The sequence below is a fragment of the Halichoeres trimaculatus genome, unplaced genomic scaffold (genome assembly GCF_033239565.1).
Source record: "Halichoeres trimaculatus isolate MK-OKI-2021-1 unplaced genomic scaffold, fHalTri1.1 fHalTri1_scaffold_1, whole genome shotgun sequence".
Lineage (NCBI taxonomy): Eukaryota > Metazoa > Chordata > Actinopteri > Labriformes > Labridae > Halichoeres > Halichoeres trimaculatus.
In genome coordinates, this window is record NW_027437179.1 from 23,803,467 (window position 1) to 23,830,989 (window position 27,523).

Here is a 27,523-nt window from a genome sequence, read left to right on the forward strand (position 1 = left end):
AACAGAACAGAATAGAATAGAATAGAATAGAATAGAATAGAATAGAATAGAATAGAATAGAATATACTTTATTTATCCTGGAGGGGAAATTCAGGAGTCACTGCAGCAATACAAGAAAACAAAATATTTATATATATAAATATTTTATAAGTGTTTGGTTTGATTGAAGCAATGTAAAATATGATTGAATATACGGTGGACTGTGTTACATATGTGGTTTATGATACATATGATACAATATACTTTAAGGCGATACAATCATAAAATATTTTGTATGATTCTACTAATTTGATAAATCCACTAGATACATCTATGGTTAGAAAAATGATATAACATGAGAAGAACAGAAATAAACCTTTTGGTCTTAAGGCCATAAAAAGTAAATCCTGCACATCCTGTTTTAGAATTGATCCAGCAAAACATGAAGTGTCTATTTTCATGCCTCTGACCTTTTTGCTGGAGACTTAAATTAAAATTCATTATCAGAGAATAGATATTACTCTTTGTGTTTGAAGCGCTGTGTGTGTGTGTGTGTGTGTGTGTGTGTGTGTGTGTGTGTGTGTGTGTGTGTGTGTGTGTGTGTGTGTGTGTGTGTGTGTGTGTTTGTGTGTGTGTGTGTGTGTTTGTGTGAACACCATCCAGGCTAATTTGTAAAAGTCCAGAGAACATTTAAGAGAGCAGTGCTCCTTGAACAAGTATTACTGAGACTGTGTGTTTGCATTTGTTTATGTGCGTGTGTGTACATATCTGGATTGGAGCAGTGTGTGTGTGTGTGTGTGTGTGTGTGTGTGTGTGTGTGTGTGTATGTGTGTGTGTGTGTGTGTGTGTGTGTGTGTGTGTGTGTGTGTGTGTGTGTGTGTGTGTGTGTGTGCGCGTGCGTGAAGCTCGTCTGTGCTGAAGGAGCGAGAGTGAAGCCTATTGATTATTTTAATCCTCCTATTTGTGAGTCTGTGATCCTCTCGGCTCAGCCTCGTCGGGGGGATTGCTAATGGGGCTGAACGCTTCCCTCCTCAGCCGTCTCTCTCTGTCCAATTAACTTAACTCTGGAATCTTCCAGGAGGAGCGCTGGGACTCAAAGAGGGGGGAGACACTGCTGAGACACCCCCTCCCCATCCCTCCACACTACCTTTCTTAAACCTTGTGTGTGCATTACATTCAGCAAGAACCTTCTCATCTAGCAGTGTTACCACTCACCTTTAATTAAAGAGCCAGCTCTTTGTCTTATTCTGGCAAGTTGAGAACTTCTTACAGCCAGCATTTCATTTTCACAGGGCGGCCTTGCAGGTGCACTTTCATAAGAAGTATTTCTCTAATTAACATTTGTGTTACAGCTCACTCTTCAAGCTTCAACCCAGAAAACCAAACCGCTAGTACAAAGTTGTTTCTGAAATACATGCTGTATTTCATAGATGATAAAAAAAAACTGAAAATGACAGATAGTGTTAATTTTCAAGCTGTGGGCTTTTCACTTCGATACACTGCTTCTTTACAGCCAACTCAAGTCATGGTATCAGATAATGAAACTTTACTGGTATTTCTTCTATTTTTCTAGTTAAGATTATATTAAAGGTACAACTGACTGTAAAAAAACAGCACATCTGTGAAATAATGTAAGAAGTATGTGAGTATAAAGAACAATGCACTTTAATTATGAGGTGGAAATAAATCAAGAAAACAGAACTTTATGGTAAGACTAGGATTACTATTAAAAACTTAATTTTGCCAATTTTCATTGTGAGTGTCAAGTGACTGTGAACAACCAAAGGACCACAATAGTTCATATTTCTCAAAGTGTGAAAAAAGGAGACAAAAAATAAAAAATCAAATGAAATAAAAATCAAAAGAGAGACAGAGAGAGAATAATTCATGCACGGAAAAAAAAAAAAGAATGTAGATCAGATGGTGCACTTATTTGAAGTACAGTCACTGAAACCATAGAATACAATAGAATCATTACTAAAATTTACAGATAAATAAACAACTAAATAAAAAAGATTTTGAAAGGGTTTGGATGCTTTTTAACTTTGAAGCTTTTTCTCTGGCCTTCAAATTCTGTTTCATTTTGTTTTATAACTTGTCAGTTGTTAACTAAATAGTGCAGGTGTACTCTGCATAAAACATTTCCAGCGTCATCATCCAGCTATTACTTTTGAATATTACAAATGGTTACTGCTTTAATTTCTGAATTTGGAAACATTACTTAGCTTTGTGCAAAAAAATAAAAATAAGAAAACATGGTGATGTTTCCTTTCCATGAAACAATGAAAATAAAATAAAATAAAATCTATCAACATGAATGCACAAGAAAGTAATTTAGTTGATTTTCAGGTTGCTTTATTCCCTTCCTGTACCTCATTGTTGAAAAAAATAAAGATGCAAAAGGTGGGTGATTTGAAATACAGGAAGAAAACTGTCTGGTTTTAACTTCAATTAAATTTTCATGTCACTTTATATCAAGATGGACAGTGAGCGAGTAAAGATTTACAGAATGAAGACAGAATAAAGACAGTTCTGTTTTTACTCTCACTCAGTAGCAGCAAAAAGCTTAAATTTCTTTTTCTTGTCTTTTATTGAGTTTCATGGTTTTCAAGGGCAGAGAAAAATCTATGTTGATTTCATACATAACAAATACACACACACAGCTCAGCCTGTGAAGTACAATGACTACAATGCTTGTGAACAAAGGTAACAGTGTCAAAAACACACGCACAGCAGGATGCAACAGGATACGACGGGTGGGTGATGAAAGAAAAACAGAATTGTTAAATACTATAATTTGGCTACATTGATATATCTATATTTTTTTAATAGAAATGCATTTTTCTCACTACACATTGACATGCTTCTAGTGTTCATTCCCACAGGTGTTTCCATCTGAACAGAAAGAGCATCCGTCTCCATACTGTGGGCTTCTTTTCAGCAGTGAGCGACATCCAGCCACACGATGACTCACGGTCAATGTCTTCAGTCAGATTGTTTAATTCTATTAAGTAAGTAGTACGCAACAGCTTTTGCATGGACTTCTGTGTTTTTTTCACAGAAATCAGCTCGCTCACACAGCCATAAAGATAGTGTAAGGCACAGAAAACCTAGAGGTATGGCGCATGGCAGTGAAGCATCAACAACAGTCACTTGCATTACAAACCGTTCTTCATGAGTGTATTCACAGTACAATGAAAGAAATAGGTCAAAACTTTTTGAAATACACTGATTTACTTTCTGGAGGTAATAAGAAGTGAAGATTGAATCAATTTCTTCTGGTAACAATGCAGCTACTGCCAGAATCCATTTAGCTTAGCGTAGCCCAAAGACAAGAAACAGGAAAGAAAACAAGGGCTTGTTCTTTGAGCAGTATACCCACCTGTTTACGACTTTATTTAGTGAGCTTTGAAAAGCTCTGGCAGTCAGATAATTAACTTACTAGCTAGCCACTCTCCCTGTTAGCAGTCGATTGTGAGCCAGGGTTTGATCTCTTGTAACATTTTTCACTCACTGGTTTGTATCTCGCTTGAACTCAAAGCGTTTTAGCCATTTGTGAAAACATACAGCTTCATGTTTCTGAGAAAAAGACAATGAGGGGCTTCTGGTGTAGCCAGCAGTTCTTCAGATGAGTTGTACAGAATATCCAACACATGATCTTTTGCATGCACTTATCATTGTTTACTGTATGATGAGCGCTCTGAAGCAAGACAGTTGACTTTGAGTGGACAGACCATGTCTATGACCCAACTGTTAAGCCTCGTTTCCACCAAGCAGACCGGTTCGGTTCATCTCGGTATGGCACACATTTTCCACTGACTTATCCCGGGACGGATTCCCAAATAACTTAAACGGGCCGTCCCACATTTTGGGACCCTTTCGTATGGGTGCCGGGCTGAACCGATCCGCTCTCGGGAGGTGGAGCTACAACACTGCAGACTGTTGATTGGTTGGAAGAATTGTCACTTACCCCGACAGCGGCTGCATTTCTCCTGGTGGCACACAGACTTCTCTGAAACAAAAGCTTAACTGCACTTTGTATCAAAGAGCTACATGCTAATCACAGAGAGGACAAAATGCTGCATGTCTTCCATCTATGCTCTTTGTTTACCGTGCATCGGTTGCTTCTTCGTTGGATTTATTAGCGGGGTAAACTGTGTCACACTGCTACGACATCGCGCTATAGTTTAACAGCTGCGGCTTTCAGCATCCGGCTTACATGTCGCCCACCACGAAAGGGCACAGTTTTGCAGTGGAAATGCAAATGGGATCAGGCTTAACTGTACCAAACCGTACTGAATGGTACTGAGCTGAACTGGACTACTTGGTGGAAACGTGGCTTTAGCTTCTTCATCTGTGGCTGTTTTTCAAGATGATCAAACAGCTGAAGAACGCTCAATGGTGATAGGACTTAAATAGAAAATGGAAACCCCAACACTCTCCACAAAATATGTCCTTTGTATCTTATCTGCAGTAATAGACAGACAGTAAACAATGGACATGACAACTACCCAAAACGAACAAAGCATTTAGAGCTTCCCATGCCAACCAGCTGTAAGACTAAACAGCTACAGCACGGCATAAACTCTGCCTACAGTTTAGAAACATTTGGGACATGAATTAATCTTTCAATTTTCACATAATTTATTTTTCTCAATTGTGGTTTCTGTCTTCATTTTTAATTCTCACAATGCTGACTTTAGTCCAGATATCAAAGAAATCGGGTGGGTGGGTGGATGCTTGAGGTGGACCATGACAGACAGTATCACTGAAAAAGATGTGTTACCCATTGCTTAGTGTACAGGATTAGCAGATCAAAGGAGGTATGGGTATGGCTAAAAATTCAACAAACACAAGAGTCATTCAACTTTCCATAATCATGTTCATCAATTGTCATAGGGATATGTACTGGGGTCAAAGGGATCTTTGTTTTGTTTGTCATTTCAAAGTTTGCTACTGGCTCCACAAGTTCACCTGCTGGTTAGACTCAGAAGAAGATTGAAGGGATGGATCGTCCATCTTTATCCACAGTTAGAGGTAGAAAATAAAAATAAAAAGGGATACTTGGGCTTGATAAAATTATAACACACAAGCTTAAAGAGCCTGAGCTGTCAGGTTGTTTTACCTTTATTCAATCTTGCTCTCCCATCAATTTCCAATTCTGCATTACCATTTGGGTACCAGTCCAATTGAAAATGATCACAGACAAAACTTTGGGTTTGCTTGAAGGTCAAAAATGGGTCAGTGTACAATATTTTCAATCTTTCTGGCTTCTTTTAATAACAAAAGAATCTTTCCACAGTGTTGTTTACTCATCATTTTCACGTGAACATGGGATTGCTTGCTTCTCATCCCCTCCAGTAACATTTCAGAGTCTAAAAGCCATCTAGCCATAGACCTCAGAGAACTGGAGGACAAAGTAGAAACAGAAACCCGAATAAGTTGAACCCCAAAGTCTTTTCCCTTGTATGGATACTTTGAACCCTTATACGGACTCTGCTGACAGATATAACTCCCAGTGTTGGGTGCACACCTGATTTGAACACACTGTGCTACGTGAACCTAACAGCCTGTAGTAACAAAAAAAAAAAAAGAAGAAAACGTGTTTCATCAGACAGTTTCAGTAGAGACTATAGATGCCAGGTGTGAGTGTGAGTGTGAGTGAACTTCAGCTCATTAGAAGAACATGATGAGACTCTGTCATAAGCTCAGGCTCAGGGAAAATCTCAAAGCTAAACCTCAGTATCGACAAACTGTGTGTTAAGGGACTCTTACTGACAACCTGACACCCCCCTTCCTTTCCCCCAACAGGATTTGGACGTGCAAACCAAACAATAACTGCTATGTGATGCCTTTTTTGACCCAACGCACAAACTCACACACTCACACACACACACACACACAGACACAGACACACCACTTTTGTTGACACACAGGCATGAACACAAACATACAACACACTGGATTTTGTTCACGGTGTTGGCTGAATTATCAGCTGTGATCAATATATTCATGACTTTTCTTGTTTGGAAATCCATCTCACAGTGAAGGCGAGAAGCTGCAGCCAAGTACACACACTTCGATTTACAGGCTACATTCAGAGATCATCTCAGTCGATTTCAGACCAGTGGCTGAAATGGTCATCTTGTCTCAGCGTTGAAACTGATAGGACAAGTTCAATTCATATATATGTGTGTGTGTGTGTGTGTGTGTGTGTGTGTGTGTGTGTGTGTGTGTGTGTGTGTGTGTGTGTGTGTGTGTGTGTGTGTGTGTGTGTGAAACAGACATTTTTGACATGCTTACACAAACTGTACATGGCACAGAATAATGATTACACAACTGTGTGTTTATCTGAAGTAAATGTTAACTGGTAATATATACAATACTATATTCATTTTTACACAAGTTATCCTCAAGCTCTATTTGTTAGAATGTTATTACATGTTTTGTGTGTTGAACGAAAAATTACATCATGATAGGATGGGGTGTTAGATGCAGATATGTGAGGAGACTTTTTGCTTGATTGCAGTGTGTGTATGCGGTCAGTCTGGGTAGATGAGGAAGCCAGAGAAGGTGCTGTATTTGTTGGTGTTTCCCCCGTGAACTTTTCCCCCGTCCAGCTGTACACAAACCTCGTCCCCAACATCTAGGTGCAGGATGACACTGTTGGAGGCATAGTCGTAGTTCTGATCTGCATCTTGAGCAATTGCACTGGCTCTAACCTGAAAACAAAAACAAAAATGGTCAAGTGCTGTAAATACCGAAGAGAATGACAAACAGTCATGAAGGAAGTGGCTGTTTTGTGTCGTGACTGTGTTTTTTTTGTCTTTTTTACTAAATCTTCTCTTGTAATTTTTGGAGCTTTTATAACAAGAAGGAAGGACATGAAGCAGACGAAGGAATTAAAAAACAAACTTTAGGCATACTCACAATTGGTATCTTCCAATTTTAGCCACAGTGGTACAAGTTTAAGTCGGCTTTTGTATTTCATTCATGACAAAGACTTGATATCTCAACTGAAGTCTTACTGAGGAGAACAAAACCTTTAAATAAAACCAATTGGGGAAATTTGTCTAACCCAACATTTAGTCAGCATTTATCTTCCAAAAATCTGAAGGTCAGAGGGAAAAAATAAAGTATTACTCTGTATTTTATGAGCCAGCGTAGAGACACTTATACAGGAGAGATGAGCTCATTATACTACCCTACAACCCAATGTTAATTTTCAAACAGCCCAACTCCATACGCTACAATTAACATTTTGTTAATAAAAAGCAGATACTTACCTAAGCATTAACATTATATACCCAAATGTTTCATATTTAAAACAAGAGTTTCCAAGACCTTTTTATCACTAACATGACAAATAGTTTTCTTTAAATCCTGTTTAAAAAATGTTTAAAAAGTATTCTACCCCCTTAAGGATTATCATACCACCTCAGACAGCAGAAGTTGTATTTCAGCCCTTTTCTCAGCTGCTCTCATGAAATCACCCTAACATTTTTCATGAAAACATCGCTCATTTTCAAGAAGTTGCCGTAAGGATAAAATCTTAATCGTAACTCATTTTTTAATATAAGTATTATCTACATTGAAAATGCAAATCTAATAAAAACTTTATGAAAAAAAAGTTGCTGAACCCACCCAATTGATCAAATATGACACAAAAATCATATCATAAACAGAATGATATTGTAATATTTTTGTGGATTTTGTTAAAAGGGTTAATAAAAATCTCAGTTGAACAGTTGATAACTTAGTGGTGGCCTTATGTGCAATTGCAAGCTGTAGCAATGAAGCAAGTCATGAAGCTGACTAGCCCTTCCGATATCCATGGGATCTTTGCAGCATTGGGGGGTGGGGGATGGGGGTTAATGTGTGCTGGATTTGAATCCCTGGTCAAGTAGTCCCCAAGCCATAATTATAACCTGCATGAGGATATGTCCAACACAGCCATCTAAATGTTAATCACCAGGCTGAGCAGACACATTAACAGTAAGATCCCGGGTGATTGATAAGAGCTATCCTCATCAAAACTTATAATATCTTTAAACCCTGTCTTATATGTAAAAGACCGATGATTTTAGCTGGTTTTCCCTCTCATAGTATTGCAACCAAAGCGAATTGGTTTACTTTCCCTGGATTTATCTGGTGTCATTTTATTTTCTGTTTGGTTCCGTCATCTTGGTGTAATGTTATCAGTACAGATCCTTTCCCATCCTTTAGATGGATAGATGAGATGTGCAGTGATCTTTGGCCTGACACCTCCATCGGAGAGCTCAACCTTTTTTGTTACCATCAATTTTTCTAGAGAGCTTGTTGCACTCACACCTGATCCACCTGTTGCACTGAACATTCTGATGGGAAATACAAGGAAACAATCAGGGAAGACATCAGTTCATTTGTCGGGCAATTACAGATCCCATGTTGAACATGTAGTCATTTAACTACTCATTAAGACACGTATATGGAAATTAGCTGAAACTCTGAGCAGTGAGAAATAGAGAAATCTAATAATCCAATTTTGGCTCAAAGGTTTGCATTCCACTGAGGACTCTTAAAACAAAAAGATCAAAAAGGCCCAGACTTAAAAAGGCAAAGGCAACTTTCGATGTTTTTTTTTTTCAGACTCGCATCTCAGGGCCATCATCAATATTGCGCTACAGGAGTGCACAATGTGCTACAAGCATACATGGAGTATGGACTTCAAGTAGGTGTGAAATGCCTGCAAAACTTGTGTTTGTGCCCACCTGATCCAAAAGTTATAATAAACTGAGCTTTCACTTTCTGTTTGCCCTAGCTTACAGAAAAATGAGCAGCAGCTAAAGCAGATATATATTCACCAGCTAGCTGCTATTTCAATTGTCTAAAAATGATGCTTGGTAAGCACTGGGTCCACTCACTTTTATTTGGATTTCTTGATTCGAACAGCTACTTTCCAAAGTCAAAAATAGCATTTCACAGAAATGGCAAGGTGTTTGTACCTTTTCTGTACTTTTATTGATGACGCAACTGTTTTAGAATTTCCTGCTGCTTGGTAGTCTATGTATGTAAAATGCTTAACCCTTTAATGAAAAAAGCATGAAAGAAGATTTTTTTCCACAAGATGGCTATCTTAGCAAGAGTGAGTTACAAATCTTGGTAGCTTCCTGCAGAGCAGTCTAGCTCAGCCTAAGGTAAGATAGCCATGAGGAATGGACCCACTGCGAGTGATCAATTTGCCTGGAGGCTAACCACCGCCTCTGCTGGTCAGTTTTTTTCTTTAATCAAAGAGTCTTTTTGATTAAAACTGAACTACTTAAAGTTTGTTTACCTCAAGTGTCCCATGAGTGTCTTTAAATACAATGAGGGAGAAAAGCTTTAAAAAATAAATAAATAAAAAAAAGACTGCTGGATTGCATTGCAGTGTATCCTCGTATGTTTGGGCGGTGAAGCATTCGCTTGCAATACACAGTGAGTGGAAGGTTTCAAGGTCATGACACTACATATCTTTGACAAAGCTAGTGTAAGTCATCTTCTGGGTACAACCCCCACTTCTTGCATGAGAGCAATGGCCGCACCATTATTTTAGACTGAATATTAGAAACAATACAGGCAAGGACGAACCCAGCTGAACAACACTATGGCCTCAAAATATCCAAACAATACCCAGTTGTAATGAATCCCCTACCACAATCACTATGACACAAAGACAACAGCTTTACTCTGGCATTGACATGCCCCATACTCCAAAACAAGATAGTAATGATCAGACAATCTGATGTAGAGACCACAGAGCCTGTGACCTGACACATTAAAAACATGTAATCATTGCATTATTATGGTCTGACGAGTCATTCCTCACTCTTTCATCTGCATGCAGACAGGTTTATGTGAGGGGAATTATACACTTGATTATACACTATGATTAAACACTATGATTAAACATGATACTGGCTCTGTAATGGTACGACCGGCCATTTAAGAGGAAGCCATCACATACAACACCTAATGTGAATGTTTACTAAGTACTGATACAAACATGAAACCATAGATCTAATGATGCGGCTGTGTATACAGTATATGATGGTTTCATTAGAAGTCAAACCCACACAGCTTTGAAACATGCATATGTATTTTATACATAAAGGCAGGTGTCTTTCTTCAACCTGTTACCACACGCAGACTTCAGTGTGGGTGATCAGCTGGTTAATGCAGAGCATCTTTATTCATACTAGCAGTTTCTATTATATTTTTTCTGCTATCTGAGCTCCTAAGTTGTTTTAGCAGCCAGTAAGCAAATCAGCTATAATAAATAGCACTATCATTGGGTAAGCAGCCAACTATTCAAGCAGGCAATCCATTAAAGAGAGGAAAATAAAGTACACAAGCACATACATATTAATGAATGCAAATATGATCCCCTTACTCCATCCTTGTCTCCCGCTCTGGGTCTGGGTCTGACTGAGGATATGGTCCATCATCTCCTCCAGTCATCGGGTCTCCCCGACTCTCTCCTGATCACCAAGACAAATCAAATAAGACTAAACTTTCCATTTCTCCATCCTCAATCCACTAATGAGTCTTTTTCCACACCCATGTCATCAATAAATCTCTCCATACAAGCATTTTGTCCATGTAGAGAAGGTGAACATATTTATTCCCCTCCTCCAGACAGAAACAAATCAATACGTTTCCTTTGTTTTAATTCTGCTCACATCACTCCATTAATTGTTGTCTCTCCTTCCACACCTCAAGCCCCCTTCCATCATCCCACCCCAATCGCTACACCATCGCTATCTCTTCATCCAGCACCCATCTATCCATCTTTTTGTGTCCTTACACCAGAATGAGATGCAGGTCACGCACGCGTTTTCTCCCCACTCCTCCTGCCGTAGCAGTGTTGACTGGAGCAGCGACTAAGTGTGTCCCTGTCCGGTCTAAATCGGATTGATTAACGGCACGCTGCTGTGGCAGGTCTCCTGAGGATCCCCGCAACCCCACTTCCCTACACACACCACCCCCCCACCCCGCCTCCAGATACAAGGGGGCAGGCCATACACGGCTGCAGGCTACGGTAATTGGTAGTTGGACAGCCATGGCAGCTCCTGGCCTAATAGGTCCAACTCCTCAATAACTCCATACAATCACAATAAATGGGGGCACAGGATAGGCTACAGTGGTCAAATAGGCCCATGAAATACTAGCAGGAGGTCAGGATGAGATCCCCTACACACACATACACACACTCCACTCTCCCTCCCTGAGAGCATCTCTCATTCCTCTTTGTTTTTTATGAATCTCAAGTGAACACCTGAGAAAAACCACTTGGTATATGAGACGTTTTGTTGTTTGACTGTTAGACTGCTTCACTCTGAAGGGACTGAACGACTCTCCTGAGGAGGCCTAATAGGTTTTGGGAAAAATATAACAGCAAAGAGAATCTGACATCTTGTACATCCAACATCTGTCTACATGGTTGAACGGCAGGATTCCCCTGATAGTATCTTCAGCTGAGTTACAGGCTGATAGGCTGCTGTAACTTCCTACAAAAACACAAAAAGATCGCAATTAAATCTGGTGTGCTACTCTACATGTGTGGACTGCAGTGATACAAACTGCGTGTTGCAGGTTAATACAGAGAGTACTTCCCACAACTTGCTTTATGGAACATAAAATGCTACAGCAGTGATATTCACATCATCTTATTGATATGGCCTTTTAAACAAGAACATCAGCTAATTATATTTGCCAGCCAAAAGGACACAACATTATTTATGGCTTTTTATGGCTGACTACTTTATAAGACACGCAGGTTTCCTTGGCCTTGACTCAGACAGTGGAGACGCTGACATTTAATGTGAATGTTTATGATTAATTCATGGTCACATCCTCCCTCCCTTTACAGTAACTAATGCTGAAAGTTAGTTGTTTTGCACATTTCATGCACATATTTTTCAGCATGTGACACTTAAAATAATTATCAGTCTTTTTCAATTCTGAAGCCATAATTATCCACAAGCATTTCATTGTTGTTTGTATTGTAGCCTATGCAGAAGTAAAAAGAATAAAGATGCATTAAAGTTTGATATAACTGATTGATTTGTTGTTCTAAATGTGTCAGTCACCAGCCCAAAACAGGCTTGCTAAGCACAAACTAATAGAAAATGAAACATGTTACCAAAGAGGACATAGAGAATAAAGAAAAATTGAAGAAATAATCCCTAAAAAAACTAATGGAAGAATGAAGAAAATAACTGATTATTTAAACGTGAAAAATAACCAAGTGCTTTTACTTTTTACTGGCTACTTCTGGTTTACTTACTGCAAATGTACATCACTTTAACTTCTCTGCCTAATTCACAGGGAAAATAATTTAGTTTTAGGTCTGTGTGTCAGAGTAGATTTTCAAATCTTAAAATTTGTATTCAAACGATAGCACATTTCAGAAAAATACTGTACAATCACACGATAACTCAGCGTCTTACCATAAAATAAACAAATTGAAAATCCCAACAAATTTTAACAGAAAGCTCATGCATTGAAACAAGATTTTGACAATTTCATTTTAAATATTACAGTGTATTATTTACAGGCACTCTGATTAAATCACAGCTGATCTATGTTCATTTTACAGCAGGATCTATCAAATGCACTCTAATTTGAAAAAAAAAAGAAAACAGACCAATATACTGCATGTAATTTATATTTCTTTTAATCTATGCAGACAACAACTGCTTTTTCTTGGTTGCGTTGTCAAAGTATCCAGTTGCTGCTTATTGTACAAATTAAAACTTCATGGTAAATACTCAATCTGGGTACATTGTGGCCGAGTCTGCAGCTCCAGCATGAGCGTAAATAAGTCTGCAGGTTTGCTGTCACGGGCAATTGCGGTGAAAGCTTGTGTTCTCAAAGTGGGCCTAAAGTGTGTGTGTGTGTGTGTGTGTGTGCGTGTGTGTGTGTGTGTGTGTGTGTGTGTGTGTGTGTGTGTGTGTGTGTGTGTGTGTGTTGGGGGTGGGGGGCTCTGGGAGTGAAAACAAGGGGGAAAGGCAAATCAGGATTATTGTCAACAGCTGCAAAGATTGATAGCGACAAGGGAGTGAATTTCTGTCTGTTTGCCCGATGTTGTTCTGACTTGATCTGGGGAGAGGGGAGACCCCCGGGACAATGGAGAAGATTACACTGCCTACACTTTTCATTAGGGGGCAACACTAAATGGAGATAGAGAGAGAGGCAGTAAAGAAAGTGCAAGAGAGAGAGGGAGGAATTTTACAGCATGAAAATAATTCACTGACAGAACTAAACGCCCAACAAAAAACTACATTTTCAGCTGTGTGCCTATGATTAGTGTGACATATTTAAGAGCTAACATACTATATTTCAAATTTATTTAGCCAGATGATTTTACCATACATCTAGCCAGCATCAAAATGTGACTAAATAATGCTTGAATCAAAATATTTTAAGATAAAAGAAGTAGAAAAAAATAAGCAACAAAGGATAGTGAAATTCAGGAAGGGAAATTTAGATAAGGGCTCACAGACGGCTGAGCAGCTGCATGCACTTTTAACAGTCCAAGCACAGGATGCGGGTATAGGAAGCCAAAGTTGAGCAGGGCTCTGAGTGATGGGGAGGGAGCCCGTTTGATAACAAACTGATCAAGCATGCCTGCTTCAGAGGGGGGCATAGAAATGAGGCTGGGGAGGTGGGCTGTCCGTGCACGCACTGTTATTTTTTTTTTTTTCACTTTTGTTTTGTTTCGCAGCAGTGCCTTGATCCTCTGGTAATAAAACTGACAGGATTCATTCACTGTGATGTACAGACCTCTCAGAGTGGAGCGAGGCGATTGAGACCGGGTCTCTTAAACTTACTTGAGGGAGCTCTACGGGGGGACTGGCAGAAGACAGCGGGCAATTGAAATGCTGTGTGTCCGTGCCTCCAAATATGTGTATCAGTCTGAGGTTTTCTGTTTCTATAAAGGAGATCTAAATGTAACCCTCCTGCTGAAGTGCATACTCACACACTAATTGGCACACTAAATGTTAATATTTTGTCAAGACACTGAAGTCTAAGGTGTCAAGATGTTGATTAGAAAGTTTCTAATTGGCTCTTCTGAAACCTTTGAGGGTGGAGGAGATTCTTTAATTGGATATGAATTGGTTCTGTAAACGATCTATAGTACATGAAGAGCCTTAGTTTTGGGTTAAATTATAGAATTATTTTATGATATAATGCCAGTATCAGAAAAGTAATTTGTTTTCAGCAGTGTTTGATACCTGGAAACAAAATGCAAGGGTTAAACGGTTTCATTATTATCACATAAAACCAATTAAGAGTCAAAGTAACCATCCCTTTAGATTTAATACACTGACTCTGGCCAATTTTAATAATCCAATTTTATTCCACCATGGTTCATATTGCCTCTGCCACTAACAAACACTGTTTGTGTGAGAGACAGAATCCTGCTTCCTTGATGAGCAGGGATAACGATTTAATAGGAGGGCAAAAGGAAAGTACAACAAAGGCATGACAAAGCACGGCAACAACCAGCCCAGTCCTTTCAGAGGACAGAATATAATGGCCTCAGCCATTATAACTGAAACATATAGTCAAATAATGGCTGTGTGCATGAACATAGATGTGTGTGTTGTCAGAGGAAAAAGGCGAGATGATAAACAACAGCAAGCTGCAGGATGTATGAGAGGCTCAGCGCTCTGTCTGAAACTGTGGCCTTTCATTTGTCCCCCCATCATAATTTAAAGTCATTGTGTCCGACACTAAAGCAATGCACACAGAAAATTACCCTTGATTAAGAGTTTCACTACATGCATGTACTCCATCCAAAGTGCCAAAACAAAATACATACGAAGCAGTCTAATGAAGAGACACAGGAGGTCCACATTGACACCCTGTCTGATGCTGTGTAATTAGCAGCTTCCAACCTCGCACAGTAGCTACATCACACCTAACTACTGGGGATGAGACATTTCCTTATTTAATTGAGTCCAAGCAAGTCATCTCCAACTTTTAAGTAATCTATTTAAACATCAGATAAGCTCATTATATATTCCTTGTTTATCATTTACAAGCACGCAGCCCTGGCAGTCAATTAAAGATACATAAAAAACAGTCTGCAACAACTTATTTACTGCAGTTAGCAAATTAGTACCAACCCCTTTTAATAAGGAATAACTTGTTCAATTAGATAAAAACTAGCACATGCTCATTATCGGACTGTCTATTTTGAAACCAATCAATTACAGACCCACATCAATACGACATCTATCCTCTCTGTAAAATTAATGCAACAATTTTTTACTTTAAAACATCAAGGAGGGACACCTATTCATCTGTTTCTGCTGAGTCTCAGTGTCATTGTAAACAGTAAGATTCAAAGAGGCTCACTCAGGATTATATCAATGCTGTAAGATTGCCAATTTAACATCACTAGGTTGACCTGTACCCAATCAAAATTAGAAATGTACCCAGGTATTTGATTAAGAGGAAAAGAGAAATTTTTCAGTCTTTTTCCAAAACTGAAGCCAAGGAGGCCAAGAAATCAAAACACAGATTGGCTTTTGCGACACATCACCAAGAAGATTTCTGACTCAAATGTCCCCTGTTTAAAACCTCTATACCTTTCTGAAGTCCTTAGTCCTTAAGGCAGAACCACATTTCAGAGCACCCTGTATTAAAAGGGACAAATTTGTACAACAGGCTCATCTTGACACTGGTGCAAAGTTGTGATGTCATCAATTGGAGAGTGTGAGAGTGTGTGTGTGCGTGCATGTGTGTAAGTCAAAGCTCTGCAAACCAACTGACTGACCAACCTACCTGGACCAACTATAAATATTCATACTCCTCCACCATGCTCATCACTGTAAAGGGCAAAGTACATATTGGTGGTGAATTATATATCCACTGAAAAGGTCATCCACCTCAACACCATTCTTTTGATTAATTACTGGACACAGGGAGCGAGATTCAAGTAATTGATTGATTCTGCTCTTCAAACTCTCTTAACTTTAACATCAGTAAGACATCATCACAAATTTTACAACACTTGAGAGATGACCAGCCAGTGACCACAGTCTGAATAGTTTAAAAAAATGTCTGGTATCATAGCTTTATGAGAGTGGGGGATATTCAAGTGAGGATGGAAAATACTCCGAAGTTGACTCTTCCCACATCTTCCACCACCTATTGTCCTGTGCACATCCCTCCCCTGCCCACATATCTGTGTCCTGTCCACCTGTCTCTGTTCTCACCTTAGGGTGTGTGTCATTCCCAGACTTCTATAAACACCGTGTGTATCAGTCTGACAATTTTTGTGTTCACACGGTTGAAAATGTTCAAAAACACTAACACATATCCCCATCAGTGCTTTGATGATGATCGCACACTGTAGATCAGCTAAAACAGACTTTTCGAAAACATGTTCCTTTTTAAAGCTACACTCAGGTTTGTGTGTTGCATAGTTGGTTAAAGCCAATCTGATAGCATGATGAGAGCAAATCATCACCTTTTCATCAAAGTTCACAGCATTTCATAAAGTCATGAGGTGTTAATTACTCACTCATGTCTAGAATCATATGTGATATTAGTGCGACTGTTACAATTTCACTTGCTTTTTAGGGGTTAGTTTACAGTCTAATGAAGTCTCTTAATTCACTTGCCTCTCTCCACTAACCCCAGGCTCACACTGAATCCGGTGCGGGTCCGGTGCGGCTTCCGCATGTAATCCGTATCATTAAGATCACTGTTGTTGGCTCACATTAGCCCTGCGTGGTGCGGGAGCCGTATGGCACAACGGAAAGAATCCGCAAGAAGTCTATCTTTTCCGGACGCCGGAGAGGGTCTGTGTCAAGCTGAACGAAATATGACGAGCTATACAGGAAGTGAATTGCCGCATGGCATGAAGATCAGTTGATTTTTAGAATTAAATCAGTGTACAAACAAATGTAACTTGACTCTTCTTTGACAGCACAGTCGCGCTAGTAGTAAATGTAAACATTACATCACACCCGGTGACACGAGGTCGCATTTCGACAACAAGGGACTACAAGAGACTCATCCTTGAAGTGGAAAGTCATCCCATTTTATATGACACATACCATACTATTATAAGGATAATTCAAGAAAAGAAAAAAGTAACGTTATAAAAAATAATAAACGTTAAAGGAATAAAGCTCTAGCGCAAGTCCAGAACGTGAACCCACATGAGCTTCTACTCTCGCGAGTGCCCACCCGGCACCGGAGCCAGCCGCAGCCTCTAACTGGAGCTGATGTGAGTGGCAGCTTGCAGAAAATCCGCATGGTATCTCAACTGCAATTCTGATGCCATAATGGTTCACAAGCCAATGTGAGCTTGGCGTAAGAAGCCAAGTGTCAGTCCATTATCAAAGCCTGTCTTAATCCAAGCTTCACCTGTATGCTCATAGGAAACATGTGCCAGAAATTTGTACTGCATTTACCTTGTTGCTGTGTGTCTGAAGGGGGCTTCACTTTGGAGTAATGGATCAGCAACAGTTGCATTTGTGTGGAAGATATTTTATCCCATCAAAGGCTTCAAGAGAGATGGGTCTGGACCAAGACAAACTTCTAGTTGATGCCATCTTTTATTAGCTCAGTGTGAGCTAATAATAGATGGGAGAGGTTTTGAATGTTGTGAAGCTTAACTGGACATCTTTGAACAGTAGAGTGGATGGTTGGAGAATTTGTCCCAGTTGGCATTGATCTAGCACACTTTGGAGCAATCATCTATGCCTCGCTACATCACTTACACCTGGGTGTTAACAAGGATCATCAAGCCCCTGTTGGCGTTCTGTTCGGTGGGGCACCATGCTGTATGTGGAGTTTGAAGTAAAGTGAGGCTCTTGCAGTTGTCTCACCCCGTCAGTGTGTGTTACCAGCCTATTTTAATCAATGAGCTCATTTCTCACTTTCTGGCTGAGAAGTTTTAAAATATCAGTTGCCTGGTTACTAGTTAAAGGTCATCCAGGTGGTGAAAAGCCATCAAAGGAGGCAGTTGACCATTCATAGGACAGCCAATCAGAGCAGGCCGGCTAATCAGGGGGGCTCAATGGCATTTAGGAGTTACAACTCAACACTGGATGAGCTGGTGAGAGCAGGGTTACTGATACTTACAATTACCAGTGCCAGAGTTTCAGTGAAGCGGTTACAGCGCTGTATTTGGGAAGACTGTGTTGGAAAAGCTCCTCTTTGGGTGAACCAAAACTAGTTCCATAACCATGTAGCTATGCTTATCAAAAAAGACACATCACCCCCTATCAAATTCTCAGTCAGAAGTCTGAATCCCTTTCCTGAATGTATACGCAGACAATACTAGATCCCTGATGTGACTTTATCATCAAGCTATGACCTTGGTCAGACTGCTGCATGCACGTAAATGTAGTGACTGCCAATGGTTCGCAAAAAATTTCAGATTACAGCGCCAATTTAGCTGCAACGAAGTGGAAAAACAATGGCAAATCTACCTACTACTGTTCAGCCACACAAATAACGTTGATCTTGGACCAGTTTAAGTACAGCTGTTACAGCTGTTTTGCTGGAAACAGATTCACGTAGTAAGTCTTTGCCATGTTTTATCATCAGGAGAGAACAAGATGCACATCTAGGGTCTGACAATGCTGCCAACTTAGCACTGAAGGAGGCTCTGGCAGCTATAACAGGCTTGAATCCAGGAGTTTTTAACAACTTCAAATCACAGTTGTGTATTGATTCAATTGATTCATCTGGTGGGAAAGGTTCTTGACTAAGTCATTATAAGGTGGGGGGTCACTTTGAATGGTCATCCTACTAAGCTCCCTGATGCTCCTAATGACTTGGAGCCAGTCCCACTCAACCATCTACTTCTCCTGAAAAGAAACCAGGTTTCACACAGAGAGTGTTTGAGCCTCAGGATCCATCGATCAAAGATGATGGAGAGAGGTGAAGTATCTGTCCAATGCATTCTGAAATAGATGGACAACTGAGTACCTGCTGTTGCTACAAGAAAGGCAGAAGTGGAACCAGAGCAAGAAGCAAATGGGTGCTGAATATTTTGTGATGATCATGGAATAGCCCTTAGTGGTTCCTGGTCTTTTAGCAAGGTGCAAGGTCCAGGATGTCTTTCCTGACAGACCTCTATCATTGCCACCAGTTCAGAGATTTGTTAGTGCTATTTCACTGATCTGTCAAAGAACTGTTAACTTTAAACTACTCTGGCTACCAGTCATCTGTTAACTTTAACTACAAATCCCAGTGAAGCATGTCAGCCAAGTCACTCCTCAATATCTCTGTAGACTCAATTAGTGTATTTCCCAACACACCATATAAACAAGAGAGGAACAGCATGAAAAAATATAAATCTGGAAAACTGTTAATCTTTAAATTTTTGCATACAAATGTGCTACTTAATTACTTCAACTGTTTTCCTTTAGAGCTTATCTTGTAGGTTTTCGTCCTTTAGCCTGACTGAATCAGTGTCCCACATGAGCACGTGGCCATTTCAGGGGAAAAAAATAGGGAGCAAAGAAACTTTGAGGGCAACATCAGCTCAGAATTGGGTTAAATTATTCAGATGATGGAAAGATAATTAATGGGGAAGGAGTCAATAGTCAGTGCAGATGACAAAAGTGTGTGTGCGTGGGTGTGTGAGAGAGTGTGTGTGTGTGTAGAGGAGGTTCACAGGTGGAGGCGACAGGATCTCATCTAAAGGCCATGAAAGATTTAACAGCAGGAGGAGACAGGAATGACAATGTCTGTGAAGGCCCGCAACATACCAAGTCCCCCAATTATACCCGGCATTAAACTGTCTGTCGTCTTTACTCCGAATTTAATGCACAGCCTCTCAAATCAATAAAAAAAGAATGAACTATTTCATGGACTCGATCAGTCACAAAAAGATCTATAATGTGATGATGATGTGTGTATCCGGTGAGTCAGTAAAAGACAAGAAATATGAATAAACATCGTAGTCAGACTTCAGATTGGTCCCTCTAAATCAAAGATGCTATGAGGAGGATCTGTTTTGATTGGCACCTTCAGGCCCGGAGTTTCACACATACTGTAGTAAATTACTTTTAGAGAGGTGTGTGTTTGTTTTAGAATTAAATGGAGATCGGATCGAAATAAATTTTCTCTGTTCAAGACAACTTTTTATTGGATACAACATGCCAAGGTAAGGTATTTATCAGTACAGTTACAAAGTGCCACGTTTTAACGTGACATCAAGCAAACGTTGCAGTAGCTGGCTATATGTAGTGTTACTGGCAGCACGGTAATCCAACGTATCTGTAGGATAACGTGACAACAAGTGAACACTGCCAGTTAGTAAGTAGTTTAGTAGCTGTCTATATTTAGCGCAGCTGACAGCCCAGAGCTCCAAGACATGTCTGTAATGTGTAACATTAGTGAATCCTGGTTATGTCCTGCCAGTCATCTAGCAAGCAGAGCTAATGTAACCTCACTCTTCATTTTCTTGACTGTCTCTTAAGTTTGAACAGACCACTGCAGAATAACTGCTGCATGTGGGTTTGTATGGACAATATCACAAACAGATTAGCCCTGTGTTAGCCTTTAGCCCATGCACTATCACTCTCCCCTTCAGCTTTCTTCTGCTCTTCTATACTTTTTCTGTCTGACAGTTAGGCTCCTGTGTTCACCATCACTACAAAATAAATCAAAGAAATAGTTTTTAGCGGAGAAAAACACAGATATCGCTTCTCACTACTAAACTTGTGTTTTCATAGAGAGGTGAGGTGAGGTGCTAAGAAGTTGCATTTTGAAATAACCTGTAGCCTGTAATATAGTGCTGATAATCTCATTTTAAAGTGTGGATTAGATCAGGCATATATCTAGAAGGGAGACTTGAGCAAGATCACTTAGAAACTCCTCATAGCCATTTTAAATTCATGGGATAATTGCATATAATAATATTTATTAAATGCAAGTAACACAAAGGGGCAAATGACAGTGTTTAGAAGATATTACCTCAGTCTCTGGAAGATTACGTTTTTTTTCCACACAATAATGCATATAGTTTTGTTGATGTTGATTTGTTAATGCTCATAAATACTGCAGTTAAAAAGGTTTACTCTCAGTTACTTTTTTCCTGTTAAAGATCATGGTTTTAACCAAAAATTGGGATATCTTAGAAACAGATGAAAGAAAACAGTAGGAAAAAAAGGAATTTACCAGAAGGGCATGCTACTGCAAGTTTAAAAGCTCCAATCTACAACAAATTCAGATTTGTTTTCCAAATAATGGATGATGAAAGTGATCCTGTTATTCCTGACGTCATAGTAAGTGATGCTGAATTGCAAAGAATGGTGGGAAAACCAGCATGAATGACTCCCACTGACTGGCCTCTGTATAACCCGAACTGAAAGTCGCAACCTGGAGACTAATTCTGCAGCAGCATGTGTACACAATAACTATGGTGGTGTAAATGGAAAACTGGCAACACCAATGTCACTTAGAAGGTTACAGATTTTAATTGTTTCTCCAATTAATTTTGATAGCTTTTAATTCTAGCTTTTTTCCTTTTTTGCATTTTTCATTAATGATTTTATCAGTCCAGCTGAAAATTATTGGAATGTTTCCTTTGATAGATGTTATGACATTACTTTCTGCCCATTTTTTTATTTATTTTTATTTTAGTATGACCCTCTGTCTTCTTTGATGATTCTGTCTGTATTTGTTATATGGTATCTGCTACCTAACACCACTATAGGTAACTTGATAAATGGTGCGCATATAGTAGGGATACAGTTACATGTGGGAAAACTACCTCCAAAAAGAGGGGCATAAATTGATAGAGGTAGATTTTTATGCCTAGTCACATGTTTTCAGTTTTTCACAGGAACGTAATGCTCACATAACAGTTTTCAATAACAAGAAACACCTTGAGATACTGTGGCTCAGGATAGTTTCAGTGCTAGTTATAGAGCTGTCCTCTGTTGATCTGTTACTTTCTGACATACTGTTTTTTTAACATCTTTCATTTGTGTATTTATTATCAGCAGACAGCGGATGATAGTCAGCTCTGCAGTATTTTGCAGTCAAATTGTGTAGTTGTGAGAAACTACCATGGTAAGAGATCACACCAAGTGTATTTTGACTTGGTTTGTAACAATGAAGCACAAGTTCTGTTTTTTAATAATCCCCAGAACGTCACTCTTCTGTTCTGCGGCACACATGTCAGAATTAGGACTCCTCACCACGGTGAGGGCGTAGTACTTCAAGCTTGTCATGGATCTCCAGATGGAAGTGTTCAAGGCTTTTCCCAGGCATTCATGCTTGTTTATTTATTAGAGTTTAAGTCAGAGTTCCTCAGAGGACAGTAGCCAGCTGTTGCATTTCGGTTTCATTCCACAGAGACGTGGAGGAATGTTGTCCTCCTGATCGCTCGACTGTCACTATCTCTCCCTTGCCTTTTGTTTGCTACTTGTACATTTAATTACTGATTTTCACTCTCTGTGCAAAGCTTTTACAGTCCATTTTTCCTATTCTTGTGCTCTTTAACCTTCATTATCCAAAGTGAATAAAAAAATGTAACTTTTCTTACTGCAGGTGTCATCCTACTCTACTCTGAGTAAACACATTTTATATTTCAAAATAAATTTCAAAGGAATATTTTTTTCAGACTTTTCCTTTTTTTTCCTCTTTTCTCTCTTTCTGTTCTCTTATGCAAAACTACATAATTAGGCTTCTACAGCTCTGTTGTTAAGAAACTTTTAATGTATCTTATCTTAGTTCTGGGCAGAACATCCAGTCATATTAGAAATCTTTAGTTGATTTTTCTCATGTTATTTTTTTTCCAAGTTTGAACTTAGAGACTGTCTCACCACTGAGACCTAGACGTTTCAGCACAATCCCAGCTGCAACAGTATTTAATTTGAGTGGTAGTTAAACCTTTTGTTAGTGTTGGCATTATTTACTAATTGTGAGAAAAAGGGAAAGTAGCATAATACAGTTTTGTAGCTTTATTTTCTGCAGTGGAAGGGATGGGGTGGGGGGAAATAATTAAACAGAAAAGCAATACTTGTGTTTTGTGTTTCCTACTAGCTACCAGTAAATCTTGGTTTTCTCCTTACCAGAACAACAACCCTCTCCTACGCGAGTTTGTACCACAACAGTGATCTCCAGATGTTGCCACATTGTTTTTGGTAGCCAGCACGACCGGCGAAGTTTTAAATTTGTTTTTGAAGGCTAAACCAGTTTGTTGTATCGGTGTCCTCTCAATTTCTGTGTAATGGAACTGCTTTTAAAGCTGTTCAGACAACGTGTACCCAAACTCATGAACAAGAGTGTAAAAATGTTTTTCCCAAAATTGGATGGTCACAAATTTTTCAATGATCACAAGTTTTTTCAAAAGGTGAAACTTTTCAGAAAATGTATACACTAACACAACCTGCCACAACCTCATCTCAGACGCGCTCACCTGCCCGTTCTTCTTCAGGTCAGCCCACATGCTCGTTCCGTCTCCTCCTCTCATTAGGACGTGGTATGTGAAGTAGTAGATGCCAGGCAGCGGGCAGGTGAACTTGCCTGTGCTCGGCTCATAGTAGTTCCCGACATTGGTCACCACATCATCAAACTTCAATATCTCACTGCCTTCATGTTGTTTCCGGAGGCCAGCGTAGAAGGCAATTTTGGGACTGTAAAGGGATTGCCCGTATCCACCAGGTCCAGGCCCAGGTGGACCAGGTGGGCCAGGCTTGCCAGGCTCTCCAGGAGGTCCCTTGGGACCAGGTGGACCAGGAAGTCCAGGGCTCCCTCTGAACCCCTGTTTGCCCCTTCGGTTTGCAAAGTCTGGGGGCTGAGGGGAGACTGCTGTGAGCTCTCCCTGTGGGGGGGTGAAAGTGTCACACACCATTTTGCAGCTCCCGAGCATCTCGTAATGTGTGCCCCCTCCTCCAGATCCTCCCCCCTTGGTTGTGTGGACCAATAGGGGAATGGCCACCAGCAGGACCAAGACCATGGCCACGCCAACTCCCGCCCCAATGACACGTTTCTTACGGCTGAGCCGGGAGGCGGCCAGCGTGAGGAAGTCCTCCTCCCCTTTGGCTGGAATGGTTGTGCCTGCCAGACTGACCTCTGGGCAATAAGTAACCTCTGGATTAAGAGGGTGGCAGAGGGAAATGTGTGGATGTAAGAGGCTGAGAATATAAGGCGGGCCCTAATAGAATAAGACAAACAGGTATTGGACAAAACGATCACAATTTGGGGAAAAAATACCATAAATGGTTTTCATTTCTGTAAGTATAAATGTTGGGCTATTTTTTAAACCAGCTCTGCTGAAGTGGAGGCTCACATGAAAAGCTTCTACTTGCTCAGGCGGGGAGCTGTCAGGTGGGGTCTACAGTATTCCCATTGGAGCTCATCTCACCCCCATATGGGGAAGGGCACGTTACTTGTCTGTCCAGGAATGAGAAGAGAGGAAGAGGAAAGCACAATATATCAAGGCACTCTTCCGCCTTAACTTCTGGTGATTTTAATGATGGGCCTAACGTCTTTTGGGTACTGTCATTCGGATCAAAATTTTGATTTGATCAAATAAAAACTCAGATTAGTTACAGGTCAAGAAATGCTTAATCTGACAACGGGGCAGACTGGATGCATTTTTAATCAGTCACTCTTTTTCTGGAGGAGAGTGAGGTGGGCATTTCATATATGTATCAGGTCAGAACATGCTGAAACCTATGAGAAAGGAGGGCACACACACACACACACACACACACACACACACACACACACACACACACACACACACAAGGAATTACAATGTTCAGTTAGCATTCATAAAAAAAAAGCCAAAACAACCATTTTCCCACCTGAAGAAAAAAAATAAATTCACTTAAAGATTGCATTGTGTAAAATTGTGTGCAGCATTTAAATACAAACTATAATCTTAACAATGACTACGGTGTTTTTATCGTTAAGTATGACACCAAAGTAAAAAGTTAAGTCAAATAAGGTTATTAGGCTGCAAGTGCAAAGGCCTATTCATCACGAACACAAACCTGAATAATAATTTTATCCCTTAGAGTTAATCCAGTGTACAAATACTGAATAATTCCTTAACAAATTCAGAGTAAAATCGTTCATTTTTGGCAATCCGCCCTTCTTTACTCATGACAGAGAACAAATCGAGATTTGACAGCACACCTAAGAGAAACTTCGAGAGTGAAAATTAAATTTAAAATAAAAAAAAATATCATAATATTTTTTACCGAGCTGTTTCTTTTTCTTCCTTCCGGTCTTTCCTGTCCGCTCCTCAGTTCTTCACGCCGCGGGTTCAGATGGAAACGCCGCGGGAAACTGGTCCAGGTGCAGAATGAGCCCCTCCTCAGACCTCCCTCCGTAGGATCAGGTAAAGTTCATCTGAAGTGTCACAAATATTCAAACTTACAGCCTCTGATGATCCAGCACTCCTGCATGCTAACCCGACCGCACCATGCTAAGCGCTCCGGGCAGCGCTCACAGGCAGTTCGAGCACACACGGAGAAATACAAAACACAGAAGAAACAATACAACACAACTGAAAGTAACGCCGCGGTCCCTCAAATAGATTCACCCATTCCGACGAGTGACTTTGGCAGAGTTGCGCTGTGCTGAAATCCCTCTGCACGGAGACTTTATTTGCAGAGCAACAGTTCACTCACTTGTTGTATATTCCGTCCTGCTTCTCTCTACCCAGTATCTTCCTACTACTGCTCCCCCTCCCTCTCCGTGTTACACACACACGCACACAGATTCACCGTCCCATCATCCTGCCTGTGACCTTTTCACAAATCCAATGACTACATTCATTTAATAGTTTCATCAAAGGTTGTCGTCTGCCATTCAAATATCGAAAATTTATTTGCACCTGTTACAGCTAAAAGTATGACCTGCTTCTTGTGTTTCATTGTTGGGTTTTTGGTTGAGTTACAAGCTTCTTTATCTTATTTTGTACAACACGTTATTGTGAATATAGGTTGTTTAAAGTTGTCCCTGTGTTGTCAGTTTTTTTTTGCTCACTATGATGGGATCCACTTGAAAACTCCACCCAGAGGCTGTGCTCCAAAATTTAGATCACAGTTTGCACATTAGTACATTTATTCTCTTGCCTATTTAAAGATTCCTCAGTGTGAATGTGTTGCAGCTACCTGTTGAGCAGTAATGGCGCAGAGCACATGCAGAGAGCCTGTGGTGTTTAGTAGCCAAAGCACTGAGTTTAGGCATGTGAGACTGACACACATCACACAGAGGGAAGATGGAGGAAGTGAAAGGGATAAGGTGAAAGAAGGGGAGAGCTGTGTTTCTTAGGGTTGTTGTCAATGTCTACGTGTTTTTTTCTGTAGCTTTCAGACCTCGTTAGAGATGAAAGATGTATCGCTGCTGACAACTCCCCCTCCTTCCCCATCTCCTCCTGGTGCCTTTCTTTCCCCCTGTCTTTCTCTCTTTTCCTGTTTCCCTGTTGAATTTTACACTTATAGCAATTAATTCATTCCAAAATTGGGCAAACTCGTTTTTTGTTTTTCCCGATGCATAGAGCTGAGCTTTCTCTTAAAATAGACACCCTTTCTTTGTCAGCTGCATCCAAAACACACTTCTATAATTGGAGACACATCTTTCCTTGAATGCGTCATGGCTGTTATGTGGTCTTATTTTATCAAGAAATGTTGATCGCAGGGCATTCAGATGAAAAAAAATATGTTAGTACACCATTTAGGAAGCCGTCAGTCCTCTAAGCCACAAGTGTACTTGTATGTTCTGTCAGTTCTGCTCTTTATTTATTCATCTCCCAACTTTACTGAGCAGGAGAGTGGAGCAGATATTGAATATGGATCAATAGATCACTCCCCAGAATGCATACTGTCAGCCGGCTGAGCCCTCAGGCAGATGCCAAGCCTCTAGTCACATTTGCATTTGGAGATAGAAAATAACTACTGCTTGTCAGAAAGTGGGAAACTGTGTGGTCTCTACATTTAAAAAAATGGCATATCAAAAAAAGGCAAAGTGCGTAGTGGAGAATTTTCTGCTTCTGCTTTTTACAGTACACCACTAGCTTACATCTACTTTGTGCGTGCATGCCTGGCCGTGCTTCTTTATGTCCCTTTATTGCAGGGGTGTGAGTGCCCACATGAATACATATGTGCACACATACACATATAATTTACATGTGGGCTCTGACACACTGAGAAGCTTCCTGCATTTAAATTATTATTGCCAAGAAGGAAGGACAATTTAGAGAGAATGAGGTTTTTAGAGCCCTATGAAATATTAACTAAGCCAATGAATATCTAAGCTGCGAAGCGATAATATCTGTCTCTGACTCTGTTTTCTCGTGATATATGATGTCACATCTGCACTATATCATTCCCTCCTGTGTTAATTAAAGCACATGTTTATAGGAGGAAACAGGTTGAGCTTTTTATCCGCACAACACTGGCTTTTATTTGACAAAATATTACCTGATAATCGATTTAGCTGTTAGGTGTAAAATCTTCTCTCTTTTTCTGATTCTGAACTCTTTCCCTCTACCCTTGACCTTCAAGAGTCACAGCAGTGGACT

General features: G+C 40.0%; 2 protein-coding genes across 2 annotated transcripts in view; one reads left to right on the forward strand and one right to left on the reverse strand.

Moving 5' to 3' along the window:
* Positions 1-2,356: 2,356 nt before the first annotated feature.
* Positions 2,357-25,622, reverse strand: c1ql4b (complement component 1, q subcomponent-like 4b). Its single transcript, XM_074665444.1, has 3 exons — positions 25,197-25,622; positions 23,405-24,663; positions 2,357-6,701 (listed from the first exon to the last, which is right to left on the reverse strand). Exons 2-3 carry the CDS (start codon positions 23,942-23,944, stop codon positions 6,522-6,524), a joined length of 720 nt encoding a protein of 239 aa, XP_074521545.1. The 5' UTR covers positions 23,945-24,663; positions 25,197-25,622; the 3' UTR covers positions 2,357-6,521.
* Positions 25,228-27,523, forward strand: part of pfkmb (phosphofructokinase, muscle b) — a 43,560-nt gene continuing 41,264 nt past the window's right edge. The window contains exon 1 of the mRNA XM_074665433.1: positions 25,228-25,336. The gene's annotated coding sequence lies outside the window, so the exon portion shown is untranslated. The remainder of the gene's footprint in view (positions 25,337-27,523) is intronic.

Bases quoted from the DNA above. Each gene is read 5' to 3' on its own strand.
- c1ql4b (XM_074665444.1), bottom strand. From the start codon at position 23,944: ATGGTCTTGGTCCTGCTGGTGGCCATTCCCCTATTGGTCCACACAACC. The intron at 6,702-23,404 runs GTGAGCGCGTCT...TTTTGTTTTCAG, and splicing joins ACCTGAAGAAGAACGGGCAG to GTTAGAGCCAGTGCAATTGC.